Here is a 20,745-nt window from a genome sequence, read left to right on the forward strand (position 1 = left end):
AGTAAAAAGTGCATTGTTTTTACACACTCTGCTTATTTTTGGTCTTTGCAGTTTTGATTAAAATATTTTTGCAGAAGAACTCATTACAGAAATAGACCAAATATTCATGAGCCAAATTCATTCTTATTTAATCACTGTGGAAACAGCAACATGATTATGGGTTTTGACTACTTTCATTAGAGCTACAAATTGAGCTCTGGAGTTATTAGCTGGACTCTTACATACAGGCATTACATGATAAACTCTTAGCTCAAAAATGACAAGAGAAACCCTGCAGCTGAAAAACAACACAGGAGAAGAAAACAGGGGAAAACTCTGTGTGTCACCTAATATATTTACCAGGATTTTCCATTGCAGTAAGCACTGCATTCACTAGTAGGATAAATGCCTCAACTATTCTGGAGATCACCTTTTGCCATTGTGATTTTGACACACAATTGTATTGGTTGTAATTCTGCACCTCTGAAATGTATATATCCACTTCTTTCTTTTCCACTTGAATCCATTCCAGTTGTACTGATACATCTCCACTTCTAGCAGAGTTGAAAGGACTCTTGAAAGTTACCAAAGCTGCTGCTAAGATATTTCACTAGCTACGCCCACAATTATCAAAAACCCTGGAGCATTACCAGCTCTGCAGACAGAATTTATCATCTGTTTAGCAACATGCCTGTACCTCTTCTTAAATATCAAGTACTGCCTTACCAGACTGCCTTTCTGCCTTGCTGCTTTCTGGCGTATTTTGAAGGACTTTTTCCTCAGTTGCTCAGCTTGTTCATATCTGAAAGTAGTTATTTCGAGTGTGAGAAGAATGTCAAATCTGGTATCAATAAGCATCCTGCAAAGATTCTAAGGTACTTAAGTGCACAGATTTGAAAATTTAAGATTCTTGAGAATAATCACACTTATTTTCAAATATAAAATTTACAAAATTATTAGGGACAGACAATACTTCTCCTTCATCTCTGCAAGTTTTTTGTTAAACTAAGCACAAAAGTTGGCCCCTCCTATGTGAACTGCTACAAGAATAGAGAGGGGATGCTCATGGTTGCATTTAAACATATGAAACTGGAAAAAAAATCCAAGAAAAATTCTAGCTTCAGGAAAAAAACTTTTGCTGGTAATTTTTTTTTTATACTACCTCCACATAAAACAAAACCAGAAGTGTAGTTAAGCTTACTTGTTCTGCTTTTGGTACAATGTTGCAAGTGCGTCAAGTTCACGGGCCACCCGAGGGTGTTCAGCTCCATAGGCGTTCTCAGAGATTTCCAGTGCCTGCTTATACAGCTGTTCAGCATTTCCAAACTTCTTCCACTGAACATACACCCCTGCCAGCTGGTGGAGAGACTGTGCCACCCTGGGGTGGTCTGGATCCAGCGCCGTCTCTCGAATCTCCAGAGAGCGCTGCAGAGGAGCTACAGCCTGGAACAGCCAAGTCCAGAGCGTGAGGGCAGCAGGCAGCATCCTCTATGCTCCCATAACTTAACCACTGCCACAGAAAGCACACACTGAGCTCTGCTTCATTTGCCCTTTTGCTGTTACAACAATCTCTAAATGTACTTACCTGACTGAGAAGACCTAGGTCCTTAAGAAACCGTCCCAGGGTCTCATAAAGATCAGCCAGGCAGATCATACTTTCCTCTCCCTCACTGCTTTTTTCATATTCTTTCAGAGAGTCAAAATACTCTGCTGCCATAGAGCTCTTATCTTTCCCAACCAGCTGCCAGTAACTCAGCAATTCTGCAAAATGTCCCCTGTTTTAACAAGGAAAAGAATCTTATCTCTGATACCTCTCTATTCAGACTGATGCTAGCTTAGGAATAAAAGGCCTACATGCACAAATGTTGTTATGCTACAGCATCTACAGAGACAGTCCATGGAGATTAACACTATTCAACAGCAATATTTATTCCTTTACCGCCCCCCAGGGTGTAGCAGAATAGAAAAAAACACATTATTTATATGGAAACATCATTTAGCACTTCAGCCTCCACTGTTTAAGTATTTGAATCTGTCGCTTTCTCATTTATATTGACAAAAAATTACTATGAAATGTTTATAATGGCCAAAGCAATTTCTACCTTTGTACCTTTTGTAAAGGTTCTGGGACACAAAGAGATTCAAAAGACACTTGTGTAGCTTTTGCTTATCACCCTGCTGTTGGAAGAGCCAGGGAAGTTCATCTGCACTTCTCCAAGTCACTCGGTCTTGACTATTGAGAGAAAAACAAATGTAAATTAAAACTCTGACAGGCCTAGCATCTTGTCAATTTGCTGTGAAAACCAGGCAAGCATACAATTTCCACACCTGAATGTCTGGACAGATTACTGTAAGGCCTATGTCCTCCATTTTGTTATATGTTCATTTTAATTTCACCTCAGAAGGCACTGGAATCCCCAGGCACTCCCCAGGAAGCAGCCCCTCCATCCCATATGGGCTAATCTACGCCTGCCAGGAGGACTGCAGCCCTGCAGCAGCCCATTGTCCCTTTGTGCCTCCTTTGTCTGGCACACTGTGGCCCTCTTGGCTTCCTCCTACCCAACAGCAGATGCTTGGAGGAGCAATAAACAGCAGCCCACAGCTGGGACACTAATTGGGATGTAAATGCAAATCAGTTTTCAAGCTGGATATGAACTTGTAGATGTTCAGCTGTCCTACCAGATCTCCTCTTATCTATGTGCTAATTGCTTGCTGAACACAAGTGGTTTTCTGCTTCAAGTCCCAATCAAACCCAAATTTCCTAGCATTTACTGGGAGTTAAAAATCCATGGGGGGTTGGAGACCACAAAATAACTGACATGGTATAAATTCAGGGCCTACATTTCCCCACAATCACTTTATCATATACCCATTCCCCTTCACAGACCTCATTCTTTTCCAAGACTAAAAAGAAACATATCAATAAGTAAACTTTTAAGCTGACAATTTTGCATAGTTATTTTGTGATAATAATTTACTAAACTCAAAGAAAGTATATGAAGAAACCAAAATATCTATGAGGCATGAAATCTGCAATTTAGCACTTCTTGAAGAATTCTGACCTACCTCAACTGCATGGTGAAATATTCCACTAGTTTTTGTCTATAGGCAGAAATAACATTTTCACCTGCTTCCATATACTCTAGTTTTACCATCTCCCAAGCCTGAAAGAGAGGATAATTTAAAAAAAGAGAATGCATTTAATTTGTTTAAGTGCTGATGATACACAGGGTAATGAAACACATCTCATGTTGTAGAACTGAAAATCTTCTAATGACAAAGGCACTACAAACAAATTGTCTTACATTAGACCACAGCTCTGGTTATTCAAGCAATATTCCTTTCAACTCTTCTTGTTTTTTTGGGAAGCCAATGTTTTCTAGGATACATGGAGTTAACAATTAATAGATTAGAAATTTATGAAGGTTTGAAAGGCCAGATTTTCAGCAATACTGGTTTATCACAGTTCTGGTAGTTTTCAAGGTGTTTCTAAATCTAAGGAGAATGAATGAGCAAACATGCATTTCAAGGCCTAGGTAGCTAACAACAGAACTTATCTAAAAAAAACAGGGGTTGGAGCCAGGAGCTGGAGTTTCCCTTGCACATGTTTAGAATTACAAACTTTACCTGGAGGTGCTGGAATTTCAGCAAACCACAGCCATATGTCAGCAGACACATTTTGTGCAGGCTATGAAGCAGTGAGGCCAGCACTGCAGAAGTCAGCTCAGGATAAAGCTCCATCAGCTCTGACTCACTCACCCCATTGTGGCTGACACCAATGACACACAGGATCTGCACAAAGCAGAAAACAAGATTTCACACAGTTAGCAATATTTCCCGGAGAGCTTAGTTACACTGAAATCTCAAGAAAAATGCTGTTTATCACTGTGATTATTTTATAGCAAAAGGAAAAAACCCTGCCTATACAAGCCCTTTCCATCTTCTCAAAGAAGAGACCTCACTGTTAATGGTTTAATATTCTAATAGATAAAGCACCAAATGGGACACTCTGAGATCAACAAATGGTCCCTCAGACTTTCCTCTATAACACTGGGAGAGAGTAACTCCATTATCATGAGGAACTTCCATCTAAGTCAAATATGCTGAGGGTCTTCATGCAGCCAGAACCAAAGAAGTAGCAAGTAAAGAGTATTGTGTACTAATTAAAAATTGTTTTGCACAAGAAGAAAATTCTGCAAAGGTAGGAAGAGGAGTCAGAAATGTAATAAGCAATGCCTGTATTCATAAGACACCATGTTTTGATTGCATTTACTATGCTCAATGTAATTAATCACTAGATGATGGTAGTGATCAGCAAGGAAGTGCTAATTCTGTATCACATCATAGGGAAAAAGCTCTGCTTTATTCTGTGAGACAACAGCTCAGTTGTTATTTAACACAAAGCAGTCATACATTCTATAATTATCCAATAGATGTAATTACACTAATTAAATTGTCCCTTGTATACTAATAATACACAATAGTCTCTGAATCATACATATGAACTAATATAAATTTGTATTTACTTTAAGGAAAACTTTTTACAGGGAAGAGTATTCATTACCTGTAGAAACAGTGATGCATTCTCTGCTTACCTCTCTCAAAAGATCTTTCTCTTTATCACTCTGCAATGATTTCTGAATTGATCTCAGAACAAGCCTGTACAGTGACACTGTGTCTTGACACTGGCAACACTGCTGAAGAATCTCATCAATGTTTCCTGTATTTCCAACACTGAACAGAAGGACGAAAAGGGTTAGGTTTACCATATTATATTTGGCTGAGTAAGACTGATTTGAAACTACAGAAGAGTTCTATCTCAAATATTCTCTGGATTTCTACTGGATTTAAAAGGTGCACAGCACCTGGTGAAATTTCAACAAAGAGGAGGTGAGTTCTTCCAAGCCAATTTCCAATTTCTGTCATATTGTCTGATTTTTCTAAATAGCTGCAACAGTTTTATTAAAAAACCTAGGCTGCAGTGTTCTTTTCTCCAGCAGGAGTACAAGGAGGAACATCAGGATGGATACAGATAAAACCACATGCTGCTATTTCACTTAATGCATTTACAAAGCACATTTTCAGGAGCAATTAAGTCTTCTAGAACATAAAACATGAACAAAAATAATGAAATCAGTCACCTGGAGTAAATTACCAATTAGTGTATCATCTTCTGGGAGTCTCTTAACTAAAAATGCATCTTTCTCAACAAGATGAAGTCTAGGTTAATAAGAAGCCAATGCACTTATTGGGTATTCTCTTGCACATCAGGGAAGATTAATTTTCTCCACAGCAGGAATTACAAGGCTAAGGACCATATGCAGGAAGTTAAACTAAACAGTTGTTGAACTTCCTTGTAGCCTTAAAAATCTGTGGGGAAAACTCTGTGGTACATCAGAAAATACAACACACCTGAATTTAACTGCTTACCAACACAATACCAACATTCTCCAAATACCTTTAAAAACCACTGAAGCAACTGACACACCCATAAAGAAGAAATTAAACAAATTAAAATAAATAAAAATAGAAGAGCTGGAAACAAATAGATATAACTGCTTGGATTCACTTAGTATCAAACTGGTAACAGTAAACTCCAATTTCTGTTCCTGTTGCATTCAAAGTCAGTGGAGAGCAAAACTTCTCCATCATTTTTTCCTAACAAGATTCATTCTGTGTTAAATGAAAGTATTTCAAAAGGCTGACCTACTTGAAGTCTTCTGATCTAGGGATGACCATAGTAATTTCCAAAACACCTCAACTTACCAAGCAATGGTTTTGCCCAAGAGAGTGACATACAAAGCATTGCAAGTTGTGGCAGAACGACAATGTCTCTCAAGCTTCTTCTCCTACAACATTTTAAATAATCATCTGTGAACTGAGATGCAACTAACCACACAAATAAAACATTCACTGTTTAAGAAGAAAACAAAAGTTCTAGATATTCTTTTATGTGCAACATCTGAAGACTATAACATGGTAAGTAGTACACAAAATACTGCAACACATTTCCAGCTATAGGAGCATATAAGTGAAAATTCTCATTTGAATTTAAGATGCAGAGTTAGGGTCTAACATTGTATCTCAACATGAAGGTTACCTTAAAGAATCAGTCTCAAGGACAAAGGTGAAATACTGTTTTTCCCAATCTGTTGGTGACTGTTACAGTATTATGCAAAAATAATTAATTAAAACATAGTTAAGCCTTCTGGTATTCTAAAATAAAGCATCACATTTACAGCAGTATGTGCAACTGCACAGTTTTTCTGTTAAAAATTTATGTTGTTCCTTCTGTGTTTCAGGGCTGAGAGCCATGGGGTAAAAATACTCAAACTTCATGCTATCTTGAGCAATCATATTTAGTTAGCTAAATATAATTCTTTACTCTGGCAGCTGGGCTAATTTAATCTTTCCATGCTTTCATTAAAAGTTATACTAGAGTAAAGTATTTTAGAAAAACAACAGGCATACCTGCTCTTTAGTCAATTTAACATTTGCAGAGTTACATTCTGCACTAATGAGAGATTTAACATCTTTGGAATTCAGTGGATCAAGATGAAGAGTGGGCCATAACCTTTAGTAAGAGAGAAAAAAGTCATATTTCAACCTTATTAAATAGCACAAAAGAGTAAAAAAAAAGACATCAGAGTTCCAGGGCTTTTAAAAGATTTATATCAAAGCAGTAATTGAAGCTGTTCCCTGCTACTAAGAAATTCTATTTATCTGAAGTAAAATTTCCACTTTTAGCCTTATCCTGAATCTACATCATGGTACTGCAGTTCTTGATGTGCATCTGACTGCATTTAATATCATCTTTCATACAGTCATAAGGGTAGATCCATCACAGTAAAACAAAAATCTGGTTTTCCAACATCTAAAATCTGTCATTGCAGCTAAAATAGAGAAGCTTTCATTTTCCTCATAGGTTGCAAAATCTTATCCTATTAAATCTCCACATCTTGACAAATCTGTCTGCTCTTCAATGAGTAACTGCAATTAAAAATAATAATTCTAAGCCAGGATACTTTGTCACATCACAGAAATATAACATACCTCCACGCCTGTGGACATGTTTCTACATTCACTGATACAATCACTCTCACGTTCACTGGCAGTGGATCTATCAACCACTTCATGTGCTTCTCAGCTTGCTTAAAAACAAAATTTCATTTCTTAACACAGAGGTTGTTCGAAACAATGCCAGAAGTTGCTATGTTTCATTAACTGAGCAACCTAATGAAAGGAGTCTTAAATTCTTCAGTTCTTTAAAATCTTTCATGATCTGGTCCTCTAGACAGTACTAAATGCCCCACTTATATGCATCAGCACAACTGTACACTAAATAAAGCAGATAGAATACTATTATTGAAATGTTCACCTCATAAAAACCAGGCTATTTACATGCCCAGAAAGTCAGCTCACAGCCTTGGATCTTTGGGTAAGTAATGTAACCAGACTGCTCAAAAATCAAGGTGTAAAGACGAAATTTAGAAGAAAAATACTAAAACAACCCTAAAAAAGTTTATCTACAAAAATAACTCAACTGCACTCTTTACAAAACTATTTTCTATATGTTTTCTTCAGAGCAAAGCAAACACTAATATTTTTCTTACACAGCTATGACTGAACCTATTAAAATAGTCAAGATTCCTGTTAGACTGACAAGTGGCAAAGATTTTGAAAACATACCTGTATTTGGTCAATAGAGTCAATAATGATAATAATGCTGCCTTGATGGCGTGCAGAAAGCTTTTCCAGCCAACGGGGAAACTCTTCCAGAAGTTTAGCTGGATCGAAAGTCAGAGGTGATACTAACCAAGAGTGTTGCATAAGCTGAGAATTATAAACATGACAAGAAATTCTATCTTAAAAATCAGCTAGGATAGTTGAAAGAAGTCCTTTGGACACAAAAGGGAAAAAAGAAAAAGCTGGTCTACCCCCCTACCTCACCCTCTACCCCAAAAACCTCCATGGGATGTGGGGGCAATTTTTCTAGTCAAGTTCACACAGAGTTCTTTCCTTCTAGTATAGGCAGTATGGCCTATGCAGAACAAAGAATATTTCTTGAACCCAGTGTGTAAATTCTAGAGAGATAACCTTTACACAACAGACAAGAAATATGAAGACTTAAAGGACTTTAAGTTGCACAGATTAAACAGGCAAACATCTAAGACAGATGAGAAAACTACATGGATAGCAGAACTGAATTAATTTTTCTACAGGTTTTACTACTGTAAGGCCCTTAGTGATACTCTTGTGATGGAAAAAGCAAGTTCAGACCCTAGCACAAAAATGATCCTTATTCCCCATGTATTTAGCACACAATTAAAATTGAATTAATACAGGAGAGAGCCTAGTCTAGGAAAAAGATGGTACCAAGTGGCAAGCACAGCCTTGGGTTTCTAAGCACATAGACACAAGATGTACCACCTGCCTCTCTCATTGGCCAGATGGCAGGGAATTTTGGAAGGAGTATAATTATATGGTTTTATAGGTCACTGGAAACATAACTACTAATGCTGATCTATTATGAATATCCCAGAGATGCTATTTAGTTGAACTACATTAAGTGTATAGGATCAGATTCCCCTCATCCTATAATGCCTTACATTTCATAGACTCACAGAAGAGTTTGGATTGGAAGCAGCTTTAAAAGGCCACCTAGTCAAATGCAGGGGCATTGCATCTTCACTCAGAACAGGTTGCCCAGAGCCCTGACCAATCTGAACCTGAATATTTTTCTACTACAACTGTATTACTTTTCACTGATGCTGAAAAATTTGTAGAAAATGTTATTTTTGTGCACACACACACACAGAGAAAGATGCAATGCAGGGCATGCAATACAGCATTACCTTCAGAGTAAGGCGCTTAATTATCAATGCAGACTCTGAACTGGTAGACATGGGCCTCCCAACAAAGTGGTAAAGAATTAGAGTGTTTGGAGAATGCTTCTGCTGTAATTGAATCCTAATGAAAGAAGAGAAGAAAAAAAGAAGACTCAACAGACTGCAATTTTGTGAATAGATCTCAAAAAAATGCATCAGTTTTGCCAAAGAGTAGCTTAGCTACATGTGTTCCATGTTTGTCTTACAAAACAGGATAGACATTTCCTGAGCTACAATTGAACTTCCAATGTCAGATTCCATTTTTACTCTCATCATTACTGATAGCAATTAGCAAGTGCCCTTCCTGTCACTGAACAGTCATGTGCCACTAAACTTTCAAAAAGCAATGACACCATCAATTTATCAGCAAATTTTGTCATAGCATACAAGTGACAATAAAATTCTATGGTCTATGATAAATGACAAGGATTCTTTCTTTATTTCAGACCCTTCTTGTGTAGGAGAGAAGGACAACACAACTGAGCTATCAAAACCACTTTGTGATGCTGTGCAAAGACAGGTAGGTAAGTGATGCCTTATCATAAGGTGCTGCAGCTGCCATCAGGGAGCTGTCAAAGGCAGCCCAGATGAAATTAGCTACTCAAATATCAAAAATCTTTCCAGGATGCTTCAATAACGTTAGCACTTTCTAAATGCCCCCATTTTATCTCTTATTACTGACACAATGTTTGAAATGTAATGGAAACTCTTTTCTTAAACTTCATTCATATTAAAAAAAAATAAATTTAAACTACCATTTAGACAGAAGGAGAGATTTCCCAGAGCCTGGTCCTCCTGATACAAGCAATGGTGGAATTGGTGCTGGTGCTGCTACTAGGTCATTCAGACGTTCAAAATACTATAACAAAGAAACAATCATTATAAATAGTCCACTGTTTAAGGAAGAAATATAGTGCCTGATATTGTAAACCATTTCAATTCAAAATGAATGTACCAATTTATTAAGGTAAAGGAGAAACTGCTGAAATGCAATACAATACAAGTGTAAACAGATATTGCAAGGAAACAAACCACAGAATTTATTCTCTCTTTTTTAAAAAGTGTAGAATTAATTAACACTTTCTTCAAAACTTTTTTAAAATGGAATCTTCAGTGGTAATAAACTGAATTAGTGTTATTATAGTAAAGCAACAGTGTTCTTTGTTCAGGCTTCCATGCCCTGCCCTCTCCCCAAATTACTCCACTGCACTGGATATGTTTGCCAGGAAAAAGTTGGCATCTGCCATGAATGATTATTTTGAGCATACAAAGGAAGGCTTTCTTACAGCATATGAATGTCCAAAAATATTGCAGCAGATGACAAAATAAATCAAAGCAAAACACCCTTCCCTTGCTTGGGAGAAATATTTTGTCTTCAAAGTAAGAGGTGCATTTAGATATGCATTGGTATTTTTTCTTTAATGTTGTGTTATTCTATTGCTCTAGAATGTAATAAAAATGGTACAATCCTCCAAACCATTACCAATATAGGAGTGGTGAAGTAAAAGAATATATTGTGCTAGTAAAATGGGGGTACTAAGAATTTAAATGCAGTAACAGAAAATGCATGCTTGTGTTTACACTGCCAAAATAAACTACTGCACCACATTCTGTGATAACTTTAATGTTTATCTTCCTACATTCATTGTATCTTCCCAACATATAACTATTCCTGATGCTCACAACTTGAAAAGTTTTAAAAAATTATTTCCAGTAATGAGTAAGTACTGAGGTATTCAGCAGCTTTCCACTATAAAGTTTCTTTTGTTCTTCTTTTACTGCATGATGTGATGAAATCTTTTCATTAACCATCTCCTAAAGACCTAACTGCAGGTGTCAAGAAAGAGATTGGATTTCCTCAGGGAAAATAAAAGAGAAATAAAAAAAAATAGAAGGATTAAAAATAGATACTCAAGAGTGTTTTCTATTGATGACCAAAGTCTAGGAGGACGCTCTGCTTCTGGCACACTGTTATAGTGCTTTTCTCCAGTGCAGGCACAACAACTACTTCTTCATCAATGTCATTCAACAACACACCAACTGGCATCTCTCCCAGAAAAGAAATATGCCATCTATATCAGACATATGGCTCCTTCCAGCATAAGGAGTGATAGCCTTAAGGATGCTCTCAGACACAGCTTTTTCTGTAGAAATGCATCTTGCCCAACAAGGGATGAAAGTGAGTTAATACTTTCTCTTCATCTATATACCTTTATAATGTACTCACTTTCTCAAATCCCAGCTCACATGTTGAATTAGAGGCCTGCTGAAAAGCTTCCATCTGTTCTTGTTCATCGTGTGCATCCCACAATACATCACCAAAAACTTCTTCTTCAGGAGCAGCAGAGTCTTCCTTATTACCCAGGTCCTTGCCTTCTAAGTCTGTCATTTCACACCCCAATATATCCTAAATAAAAAGAAATTACATGGAAAAAACTGCAACTGTAGTGCAAGCACATATGCTGATAGTCTCAGTATGAGTGTGGCTCTACTAACACCAATATGTTCATTTCCTTGCAGGGCAGCAAAGAACATAAATAAATAAGCAATTAATTGAAACTAAGTTAACTCTGAATGCACAGGTCTCAAGACATTGATTTAAAATATCTCATAGTGGAGACAACTCACCCCAAGAATAAGGAGAGGATGTATCTATGATATGGATAAAGAGAAATAAAAAAGCTAATTAAGGTCCATAAATAGAACCCTTTCCCATGGTCCAGTGCATCTGTCCATAAAAGCACTGCTCAGTTTGGGGTTTTATTTTCCACTTGCACATTTTCTTGCTTGCCAGATATTAACAATAAAACAGAGAAATACTTTGAATCACACCTAAGTACCACATAGTAATCACATTGACATCATTCAAGATCATAAATCAACATAGACATAAAAAGCTAAAATGCATGATGTACTTTACCTGTTTAATTATTTTCTCCACACAATTATAGATTTCATATGCTCCTTCCTCCATACGTCCAACATGGTCAATCATCTGAAAAAGTAAAGGGAAAAGCATGACACAACTCTGAATCCAACTGAGAACAATATTTAGGTCTTCCAACAAAAACATTCTGGAACACATTTAAATTCCATTCTGTTGCCTTCCTTAGGTAAGATTCATTTTGCCTAAGGACTTTAAAAGTTGGGCATCTAGTTTCAGCTGTTCTCAACCATTGTCTCTGTAGAGAGAAATAGATCATAACTGATCGATTTTTAGGCAGCAGGAATCTCTCTAGAGGTATACTTCATTCCCTTCGGTGGCTACAGAGGGACCTCAGATAAACAACTTTGCCATTTAAATGCCTAAATACAGGTAAGAAATTCTAACCTTATAGCATAGCCCTTTTTTTCAGTGAAAATGCGGTGGCTTTTTTTTCTCCCCTGCTAATGAAAATTTCATAACGTTCATGAATTTCAGCTTCATCAATCTGCTGACAGAATGAGCAGCCAGAGCAATGAGTGCAATGCAATTTCTTCTAAAATCTGGGACTATCAGCATGCAGTGTTGTTTACAGCAATTTTTAAATGTCATACCTTTGCTTTGTTCATGCAAGAAATTTGCTCAATTAACTGTTGCACTGAGACTGAACTGACTTTGCCTTCCTCCCTTCTGTGGTAAATTAACCGGGGCTTTTCTTCTGGATTTCTCAAGAAGGCTTCTTCACAGTCCTCCAACAAACAACTAGATTGGAAATCAGCATTCTTGTGCTATATTACACTGCTGTAGTAAACAGTTCAATCAACACAAGCTCCGAAGATGGTTTTCACTGCAAAATCTAATTCAAAAGTCATATCTATTTATAGCAAAAAAGCAATCAAATACTTCAACAGAGAATATGAGAAAAAGTCTGAAGCAAGAAAAAGTCTGAAGCAAGAAAAAGCTGAGAGAGAGATTTATGCTACATGTACCAAAACCAGCAAAACCATGTATTAATTTTTTCGATTATTGTTTGGTAAATTTAAAGCTGTTTTTCCTGTCATAGCAATATGCCGAGTGAAAGGTAATTGCCTTGCATGGAAAAAGTATGGTTTCACATATGATTAATAAGCATCATATATATGCTTTGCTAGCAGTTATCTGAAGGTTCTGTTCTATCTTTGATCTTTTTAGGAAGAGTCCTTTAGTATTTTTCAGATGTCAGTCTGAAAAATTTTATAGTATTTAAAATGAGAATTTGACACCTCCAAATTCAAAAGCACTTTGCATTTATATATGTGAATGATATCCACAGATATCTATTGCTGTTCCACAAAGGAACTATATTACTTGGGGATGCTGATAATAGCAGACAAGATTGTCAAATATTACCATTTTTACACAAGCACTGCAATTTTCATCAGAGTTTTTGTAAGAGAAGTTCTCTAAATTAATACTTTTGGGGTTTTTTTTCCCCTGAATATTTTGTTCTTACACATTTTTGCTCCACATACATAAAACTGGGTTATTTGGCAACAGCATATAACACATAACAGTAACAATCCTAAAACAATTCAAAAGTATCCCTCCTTTGGTGTATTTTCTTCAGTGAATCATGCTTCTTCTTCTAGAAGGTTAAGAAATTACTCACTGAACAAACAGACCACATTCCATCACTATTTGTCATGAAACATCATGACTTCACTAAATCAAAGCTGTCAAAAGACAGCACACAGTAACACACAGGAGAGCCATGAAATTAGTCTGAAAGACAGCCAAAACCAGGGACTAATATGTGATAGAATAAACCCCAAATACTATGGACAGGTGTAAGGCTAGATAAGCAAATGAAAAACACTGAGTACATTCACATCAGCCATCTTGAATTCCTAAGACATAGCCACATGCACAACAGAGAGCTCCTCTTGGAAAGCAAAACATTTCTGTATGTTATTAAGACATTGTTCAAGCTGTATTTTAAGAGAATTTGTAGCTACAAGAAGAAGAAAATGGTACAAAGCTGATACATTCTTTAAAGTGTCTGCACTAGCAAACCTGAAGTTTGAAGGAGTATCACTTTGAAGTTACTAGCTCAGGAAACATACTGAGCAAAGCATCCCATACATTTTAATAAGCTATGCACTCTGCATAAATTACAAGCTGCCATTTGTTTCACCAGCCTGGAAAATACTCACCTTGGCAAAGTTAAATGCAGGAGCAAAATTACTAATGAACTTTTTTCTATTTCCCATTTTCTTACATCCTGAAGAGGCCTTTCATTCTCTGTTGAAAAATTAACGACTTGAAAGAAGTACCCCATTGTTTCACAGACTCTCTGAAGTTTTGAAGAGTAGTTCTGAAAGCAAATGTGAGCAACAATGCTTTATTACTAACCATGCATAGCACTAAGGACCTACCAAACAAATCTCAGTTTCTTTAATCTAAGCACTTTGTTTCCCTGAAGCCCTTGACAATACTTTCACTGATTTCATTGGAATCAGACTACACCTACTAAAGCTTTCAAGAAGTATTAGACAAATTTCTGAACCAGCATCACATTGGAAACAAGACATCACATAAGTGAGCACAGGTTTGAGGGTACTCACTCTAATGAAGATGGTCACTTCTGGCTGAGTCTCATCAGTACTGATAATATAACATCTTACTGTGTTACTCCACAGAGAGTGGGAAAACAGAGGAGTAACCTGCAATAAACTGGCAACAGCAGCATCCCAATCATCTGCCAATGAAAAAAAAAAAAAACCCAAAATGAAGTCTTAGACATCTTCTCATGTCATCACACTGCATAACAGTTAAGTCATTACCTCTTAACATCATGAATACTACTTTTTATTTAAAATAGCAGCAGTTTTTTTACTCAATTATTTAAATTTTACAAATGTTGAGAACTCATACCATTTGATAATGTCACACAACTTGACAATGTGTCAAAATAAAAGTGTTAAATATATTTATATTATCATCACAACGTTATCTCCTTTAAAAAGGATTGATGAAATGCTTCCACAAAATCAAGCTGATAGTTGTAAAATAAGTACCAATATGCAGGAGTAATAAGTTCACTCATAACCAAACACTTTTTTGTACTTCAGATGTATGTGTATTTCAATTAGACCATGTGAATAAATGACAGCAAAACACTGTGGGAACTTCCTCTTCCAGAGAAAAGAATCCATTGCTTTCTGCAGCATTGTATGTTTATTCCCTACAGAAGCAATGAGTTTTTCAACTTTCTTAGACTCTTCATTTTGTGGCTGGTCATTCTTTCAAGATAGGAATAGGTTCTCTTCTCAGGCCCACACAGGTTGATCAAAGGCTTAGTATATGAAGCTGGAGCCATCACAGGAAGGCCCACCCTTCCCACTTTGCAGGCAGAGACTTCAGAATCAGACAGAGCCTGAACTAAAAAGGGAAAAACTGCCAAAAGCCAACTATATCCAGGAGAGGTTCCAGAGCCAGGACAACAGTGAAGGAAACCAGAGTATCAGAAGCCAATTTACAAGAGGCCACTTGGGAAACAAAGTTCAAAAGCAGCAATTATTGACAAGAAAATATCAAGCACTGATTTACATAACAACTGTATATCCTGGTCTTACAATCAGATTTCCTTAAGTGGCCCCCTAGGCAGACTCAAAATCCATGCAAAACCAATGAACAAAACAGTGGTATAATTTATTCTAATACAAATGTGACGTTCATACTCAGGAAGTAGAGAATCTGAATACAAATGGAAAAAAAGAACACCAGCAGATATTGAAGGAAGGAGCCACTATCTTCCACTGTCAACATAAGGAACATACAACAAAGCACTGGTAACTGCTGTTTGCTAAAATCACTGCTACACTTACCATAGTCATCATATATATTAAACATAACTTAGCCACATTTCCTTTTATTTTTACAAAGAACTCCAAATAATCCTTTAGTTAAATTACCCAAGAGTGGACAGAAAAGGATCTAAGAAGGAACACAATTATTTAAGCACAGTTGAAAAAATTCCACAGACACAGACAATCCCAAATGAATTGTCATTACTTACCTCTGTTTATATTTGCAAATGGTCCCTCGACATCTATGGAACTATGAGCAAATTCAGGCCCTCTGAAAGACTGCTGAAGTTGCATCATACTACCCATGGATGGCTCACTTCCCAACACTCCTCCATTCCAGTATTCAGATGGTGCCCCAGCAGCTAAGAATTGGAAAACAAACAAAAAAACCCTCTTCACTGTCACTACACAAGGTAAATTGTCATTCCTAAATACTCCAGCCACATACCATTGACCATAAATTTTCTTCTGTCAGCAAATTTCCTCACACCTTTGTGTGCTGTAGTTCTAAATGGTTGCTTTTAACAAGAATCCATGACACCAAAGGCTGAGGGTATTTCCTAATACATGCTATTACATAAATTGCTCACATACCCATCTGAATCCTTTCCATGTTAGTAAATTCCTCATACAGCATATACAAAGATTTGTACCTACTTCTTCTTTGTTAAAGATATAACTGCTGTTCTGGAACACACAGCAGCTGCCACTGGCATATGTCATCATCCAAAGTGTCTAAGATTCCCTCGAGTTTCTGGTGTGATTTTTGGATATGCTCATGATTTTTGGATATGGATATTTGGAGCATCATCTCTCAGATACAGAATAAGAGAACTCAGAAAAGACTAGAAAACTCAGAACAGCTAATGGAGCAACTTTTTAAAAGTGTTCAAGTAACTGTGTCTAGACAGTTCTCTGTCTTCATTTATTGATTTCTAACACCAGAAATGTGAGGTTCCCACAATCTAAACCAAGTTTGCAAGGTTTGTTGCTTTTACCCTTCAAAGTACTTTAAGTTGCTTTTCATCTGGATTAATAAAATTTCTTTTTTCAAAACAACACAAATATCTGTCTTCTGCTTTACTATTTGGAGACTTCAGTCATGTTCCAACATAAAGTGTTGGGGATGAAATGCTCACCTGTAACATCTGTACAGTTATCATCAGAATCAGACTCTTCAGGATCAAACACTTGGATTCCCTGGGCCTGCAGTCTCTGGAGTTTTGCTTCTAGCTCTCGTTTGGCCCTCAGTAAGTCCTGAATCTCATTTTCTTTAGTTTCTCTAAAAATCTACCAGCAGTAAAGGAAAAAAAAAAAAGTTTTAAAATTCAGTATCTGTTCCTGAGTCACCTACTTTCAATTGGAAAAGTAAGTTTCTAAGTACTCATTTACCAGGCAAAGGCATGAAAATGTCCATCTGAAGCCATCATGAATCAGAAATAAGCAGGAAGCCATAGTTTAAAATTATCTATTTTTTAAATTTTGCAATTATAAACCTTAGCATACCATTCTGAAAGAAGCCTGCATTAGCATGTTCATTAAAAATGAAAACAAGTCTTTTTACTTTTTAAACTTTATTGTCTTCTAAAATTGTTACATGTAACAATTCTTTCAAAGGTTCCCTTTTATGCTCCTGTGTTTTTATTTACAATTACATATAAACTTGTATTTACATTTTATTGTTGCAGAAATGTCAATTTCCTACCACAGAAATTGATCAAGCATCTCCAGCTGTCCTGTTTGCAACTTATTACCATCATGTGGGAAAGAAAACATGAATCTAGTTTTAAATTCAAAGAAATGCAGTAGTCTTCAAGTCTCATTTTCTTAAATTAGGTCAGAACCAATCCTCTTTTTATATATCTGACAAACATGAACTACATGTAGCTACAGACAACTAAAATTAAGGACATGAAGAATCTTGAAAATAGTGAAAAACTAGAACCTGTTTTGGGTGGCAAAAGTGTCATCTGCAGCAAAGGAAAAGCAGAAACATCTGCCTGGCCTTTCAAGTCATTCTGCAGGGAGTGCAAATGGTCTCTAACTATCATATTTTTGCAGCCAAAAGAGATGCACCAATACACAGTTTAAAAAAAAATATAAGCTAGACATGTTACACCTTACAATTCAAGGTATAACATTTATAATGGAACTCTGTGGAGCTCCATTATTTACTAATGGAACACAATTCAGCATGTGTCAATTTGCAGCTCATGTTTTCTTGTCACTCTCAAATATGAATATAGCCTTGTGTTCAAATTCAATGCAGGAATTTATAGTTTATGATGTACTCCCCCTTTAATATTTATAAAGTTATTTCATATTTTTTTTCTCTTACTCTTACAGAGAGTTTTGGTAGGATTATTTTAATGGAAATAGGCATCTACAGCTATGACACTCTAAGGTATCTTTAAGAAGGAGAGGTTCTCATGAAAACTATTGGAGAAAGGTTCATTTGGGGAATGTGAACAAGTGATATCTTTTTTGGTCATTTTCCTAGGAATAGAAAAGTCAAACCATACCTTGAATTGCCTTTTGACCTTGTCTCGATCATGTTCAAAAGTAGCAGCTCTCTCCATGGCTTGGTATTTAGCTTCTAATGCACTTTCTTTCTCTCTAAGTATTTTCTGGTATGTTTTCTGAAGTGCCTGAAAACATTTAGTTTTTAATTTTTTTCAGAGTTTTATTGCCTGTAAGATGTTTTAGATTACTTTTCAGGTCTGACTACAGTATTATCTCAGCACCCTGTATCTTCCCTTACTGTAGGGCAGCCAGAATCAGAGAATATTCTGAGTTGCAAGGGAACCACGAGGACCATTGAGTCCAACTCCCAGCCCTACACAGGACACCCCAAGAGTCACACCCTGTGCTCAGGAGCATTGTCCAAACACTTCTTGAACTCTGCCAGGCTGGTGCTGTGACCACTTCCCTGGGGAATCTATTCCAGTGTCCAATACCCTCTGGGAGAGGAACGTTTTTCAATAACATGCCCAAAACTCCCTTGGAACAGCTGCAGCCCGTGCCCTGTCTCTGGTCGCCACAGCGGCGCATGGCGTGGTCCCCATCCCCAGAGGCGCACTTTGACGGCATCCCAACGGCTCAGCAGGAGAGCACTGGGACACCACTTCCCCAATGTGAAAAATGCCTATTTTATGATTGGCTTTTTGCAAATATTAAAATGAATATTATATGTGTTGTGTTAGAAAGTAATGCTGTATTAATTCTCTTAAGTAGTGTGTTAAATATAGTTTTAGGTTATAAAAAACGCTAAAATAGAAACGATGCTATGTAGGATACTTTTTTTAAAGAAAGGACTTGCAGCGAAATAGCAGCCACAAGATACCTAAATCTTTCAGCGAAAAAGAATTTATTGCCCTCTTATCAGAAGAAACGAATTTCTTCCCACCTCGAAGGCGCTGTTAAGATTCAGAGGAAGAAGATGAGGATGACCAGACAGAATCCTGTGTTTGAATGGAATTTATGCATCATGCATGAAGTGTATGAATGTTCAACAGGCTGTTGCTTTTAAGGGTTAATCCTCTGTTAACGGGTGTCCTTTTTCGGGCTCGTGTTGCCAGAAAAAGGTACCTGGACGTCCGTAACTCTTTGTCTATATTATCTCAAACTCAAAATGTCCAAATTATTATTACTGTAATTGTATTACTATTTTTATAACCATTTTATTACTATTAAACTTTTAAAATTTTATAAACAAGTGGTTAGGGTTTTTCACACCCAGCACCTTGCCTTCCCTCGCACCCGTCACTTCCCTGCCACATCTTTCCGCATGAAGCGGGACGAGTCCCTGGCAGCCCCAGCATCGCCGCTCGGTGCCCTCAGTACCCCGGGCGCTACCTGCAGCTCGGCGCGCAGCCGCTTGTTCTCCCTGTCCAGCTTGGCCTCCTTCTTCACCATGGAGGCCACCTCGTTGTTCTTGCTGACGCGGAAGATCTCGTACTCCTTCCTCAGGCGCTCGTACTCGGCCACGCACTCCAGCTCCTGCACCGAGGCCGTCGACTTGAAGCTGGCCCCGATGAGGCCGCCGGGCCGGGAGCCGCCGACGCGCCGCAGGGAGCCGCGCAGCAGCCGCGCCTTGGGCTTCACCTCCACCGGGATCTCGCAGGCCTCGCCGCCGCCGCCGCCGTACGTGTCCTCGATCACCTCCCCGACGGCGCCCGCCGGGCTCACCAGGGACGACGCCGTGCCCATGGCCCCGCGCCCGGCCGAGGGAGAGGCTCTAACCCCGAGCCCAGGGCCCGCTGCCCCCGGGGGGGCCTGGCGGCGGGGCCGTGCCCGGCGCGGAGCCCTCCCGGCGGCGGCTGCGGGCCATGGTCCGCTCCTTGCGGCCGCCGGACGAGGAAGGGAGAGCGGGAGGAAGCTGCCCCGCGGGCCGCCTCTCTCCCTCCCTCCCTCTCTCTCCCGGCCGCTCCCGCCCCGTCCCGTCCCGTCCCGCGGCGGCTCCCGGCTCGGGAACGCTGCTGGAGCCGCCCGGGAGGCTGGGAAAAGCGGAGAGGGAGAGCCGCAGGGGCCGGCGGCGGGAATCTGCTGCTCTCAGCTAAAAGCGACGGCGTTTTAGGGTTTTGCTGCTAAAAAACAGCTAATGTGGGGTCACGGCAAACTTTCCCATTCCCGCTGACACCATCTCAGCCTCGTCGGGGATGCTTTATAAAAAAAAAGTGCCCATTTTTCTCTTCACCGCGTCTATTTCTCCTCAAGTGTCTATTTCTAATCTGTCACCTGCCCCGGTGCCCTCAGGTTGTGCGGCATCCCTGGCTGGTCTACACGCTTATATCGCACTGTTCTCCTTGGCCAAACAGGGACAGACAGGTTGTGCCACCAGCTTTGGTGTTGAGCAGACCTTGGAGGGGGAATTACCCCTCACTGGCCAGAAGTTGTGACCTCTCAGACCAGCTGGCACTCTCCAAGAACTGAGAAGAGCCAGTAGTGTCACCGGCAAGAGGTGAGTGCTGGGCAATGATGTCACGTCGTGCCCGAGGTCAGCACTTGCACCTTGTGCACCTCACATGAAATTGGTGAATTCCCTGTTTGAAGATCTTACCTGCCAAGAACAAGGAAGCCATGGATTATCAGCCCTGTAAATAATCCC

General features: G+C 38.6%; 1 protein-coding gene across 1 annotated transcript in view; it reads right to left on the reverse strand.

Annotated features, from left to right (window-relative positions):
• The window catches only part of NPHP3 (nephrocystin 3), a 27,290-nt gene extending 7,175 nt beyond the window's left edge, over positions 1–20,115 (reverse strand). The window contains exons 1-22 of the mRNA XM_014273703.2: positions 19,494–20,115; positions 18,161–18,286; positions 16,778–16,928; positions 15,848–16,000; positions 14,394–14,527; positions 13,983–14,143; positions 12,405–12,552; positions 11,788–11,862; positions 11,095–11,274; positions 9,623–9,726; positions 8,835–8,949; positions 7,669–7,812; positions 7,033–7,130; positions 6,451–6,553; positions 5,746–5,828; positions 4,575–4,713; positions 3,607–3,771; positions 3,046–3,143; positions 2,090–2,212; positions 1,565–1,754; positions 1,181–1,422; positions 706–781 (exon numbers count right to left, since the gene is read on the reverse strand). Of these exons, the coding sequence (XP_014129178.2) occupies positions 706–781; positions 1,181–1,422; positions 1,565–1,754; positions 2,090–2,212; positions 3,046–3,143; positions 3,607–3,771; positions 4,575–4,713; positions 5,746–5,828; positions 6,451–6,553; positions 7,033–7,130; positions 7,669–7,812; positions 8,835–8,949; positions 9,623–9,726; positions 11,095–11,274; positions 11,788–11,862; positions 12,405–12,552; positions 13,983–14,143; positions 14,394–14,527; positions 15,848–16,000; positions 16,778–16,928; positions 18,161–18,286; positions 19,494–19,847 (3,162 nt within the window). The 5' untranslated portion in view covers positions 19,848–20,115. The remainder of the gene's footprint in view (positions 1–705; positions 782–1,180; positions 1,423–1,564; positions 1,755–2,089; positions 2,213–3,045; positions 3,144–3,606; positions 3,772–4,574; positions 4,714–5,745; positions 5,829–6,450; positions 6,554–7,032; positions 7,131–7,668; positions 7,813–8,834; positions 8,950–9,622; positions 9,727–11,094; positions 11,275–11,787; positions 11,863–12,404; positions 12,553–13,982; positions 14,144–14,393; positions 14,528–15,847; positions 16,001–16,777; positions 16,929–18,160; positions 18,287–19,493) is intronic.
• Positions 20,116–20,745: the final 630 nt, after the last annotated feature.

The sequence above is a fragment of the Zonotrichia albicollis genome, chromosome 1, assembly GCF_047830755.1.
Source record: "Zonotrichia albicollis isolate bZonAlb1 chromosome 1, bZonAlb1.hap1, whole genome shotgun sequence".
Classification (NCBI taxonomy): Eukaryota; Metazoa; Chordata; class Aves; order Passeriformes; family Passerellidae; genus Zonotrichia; species Zonotrichia albicollis.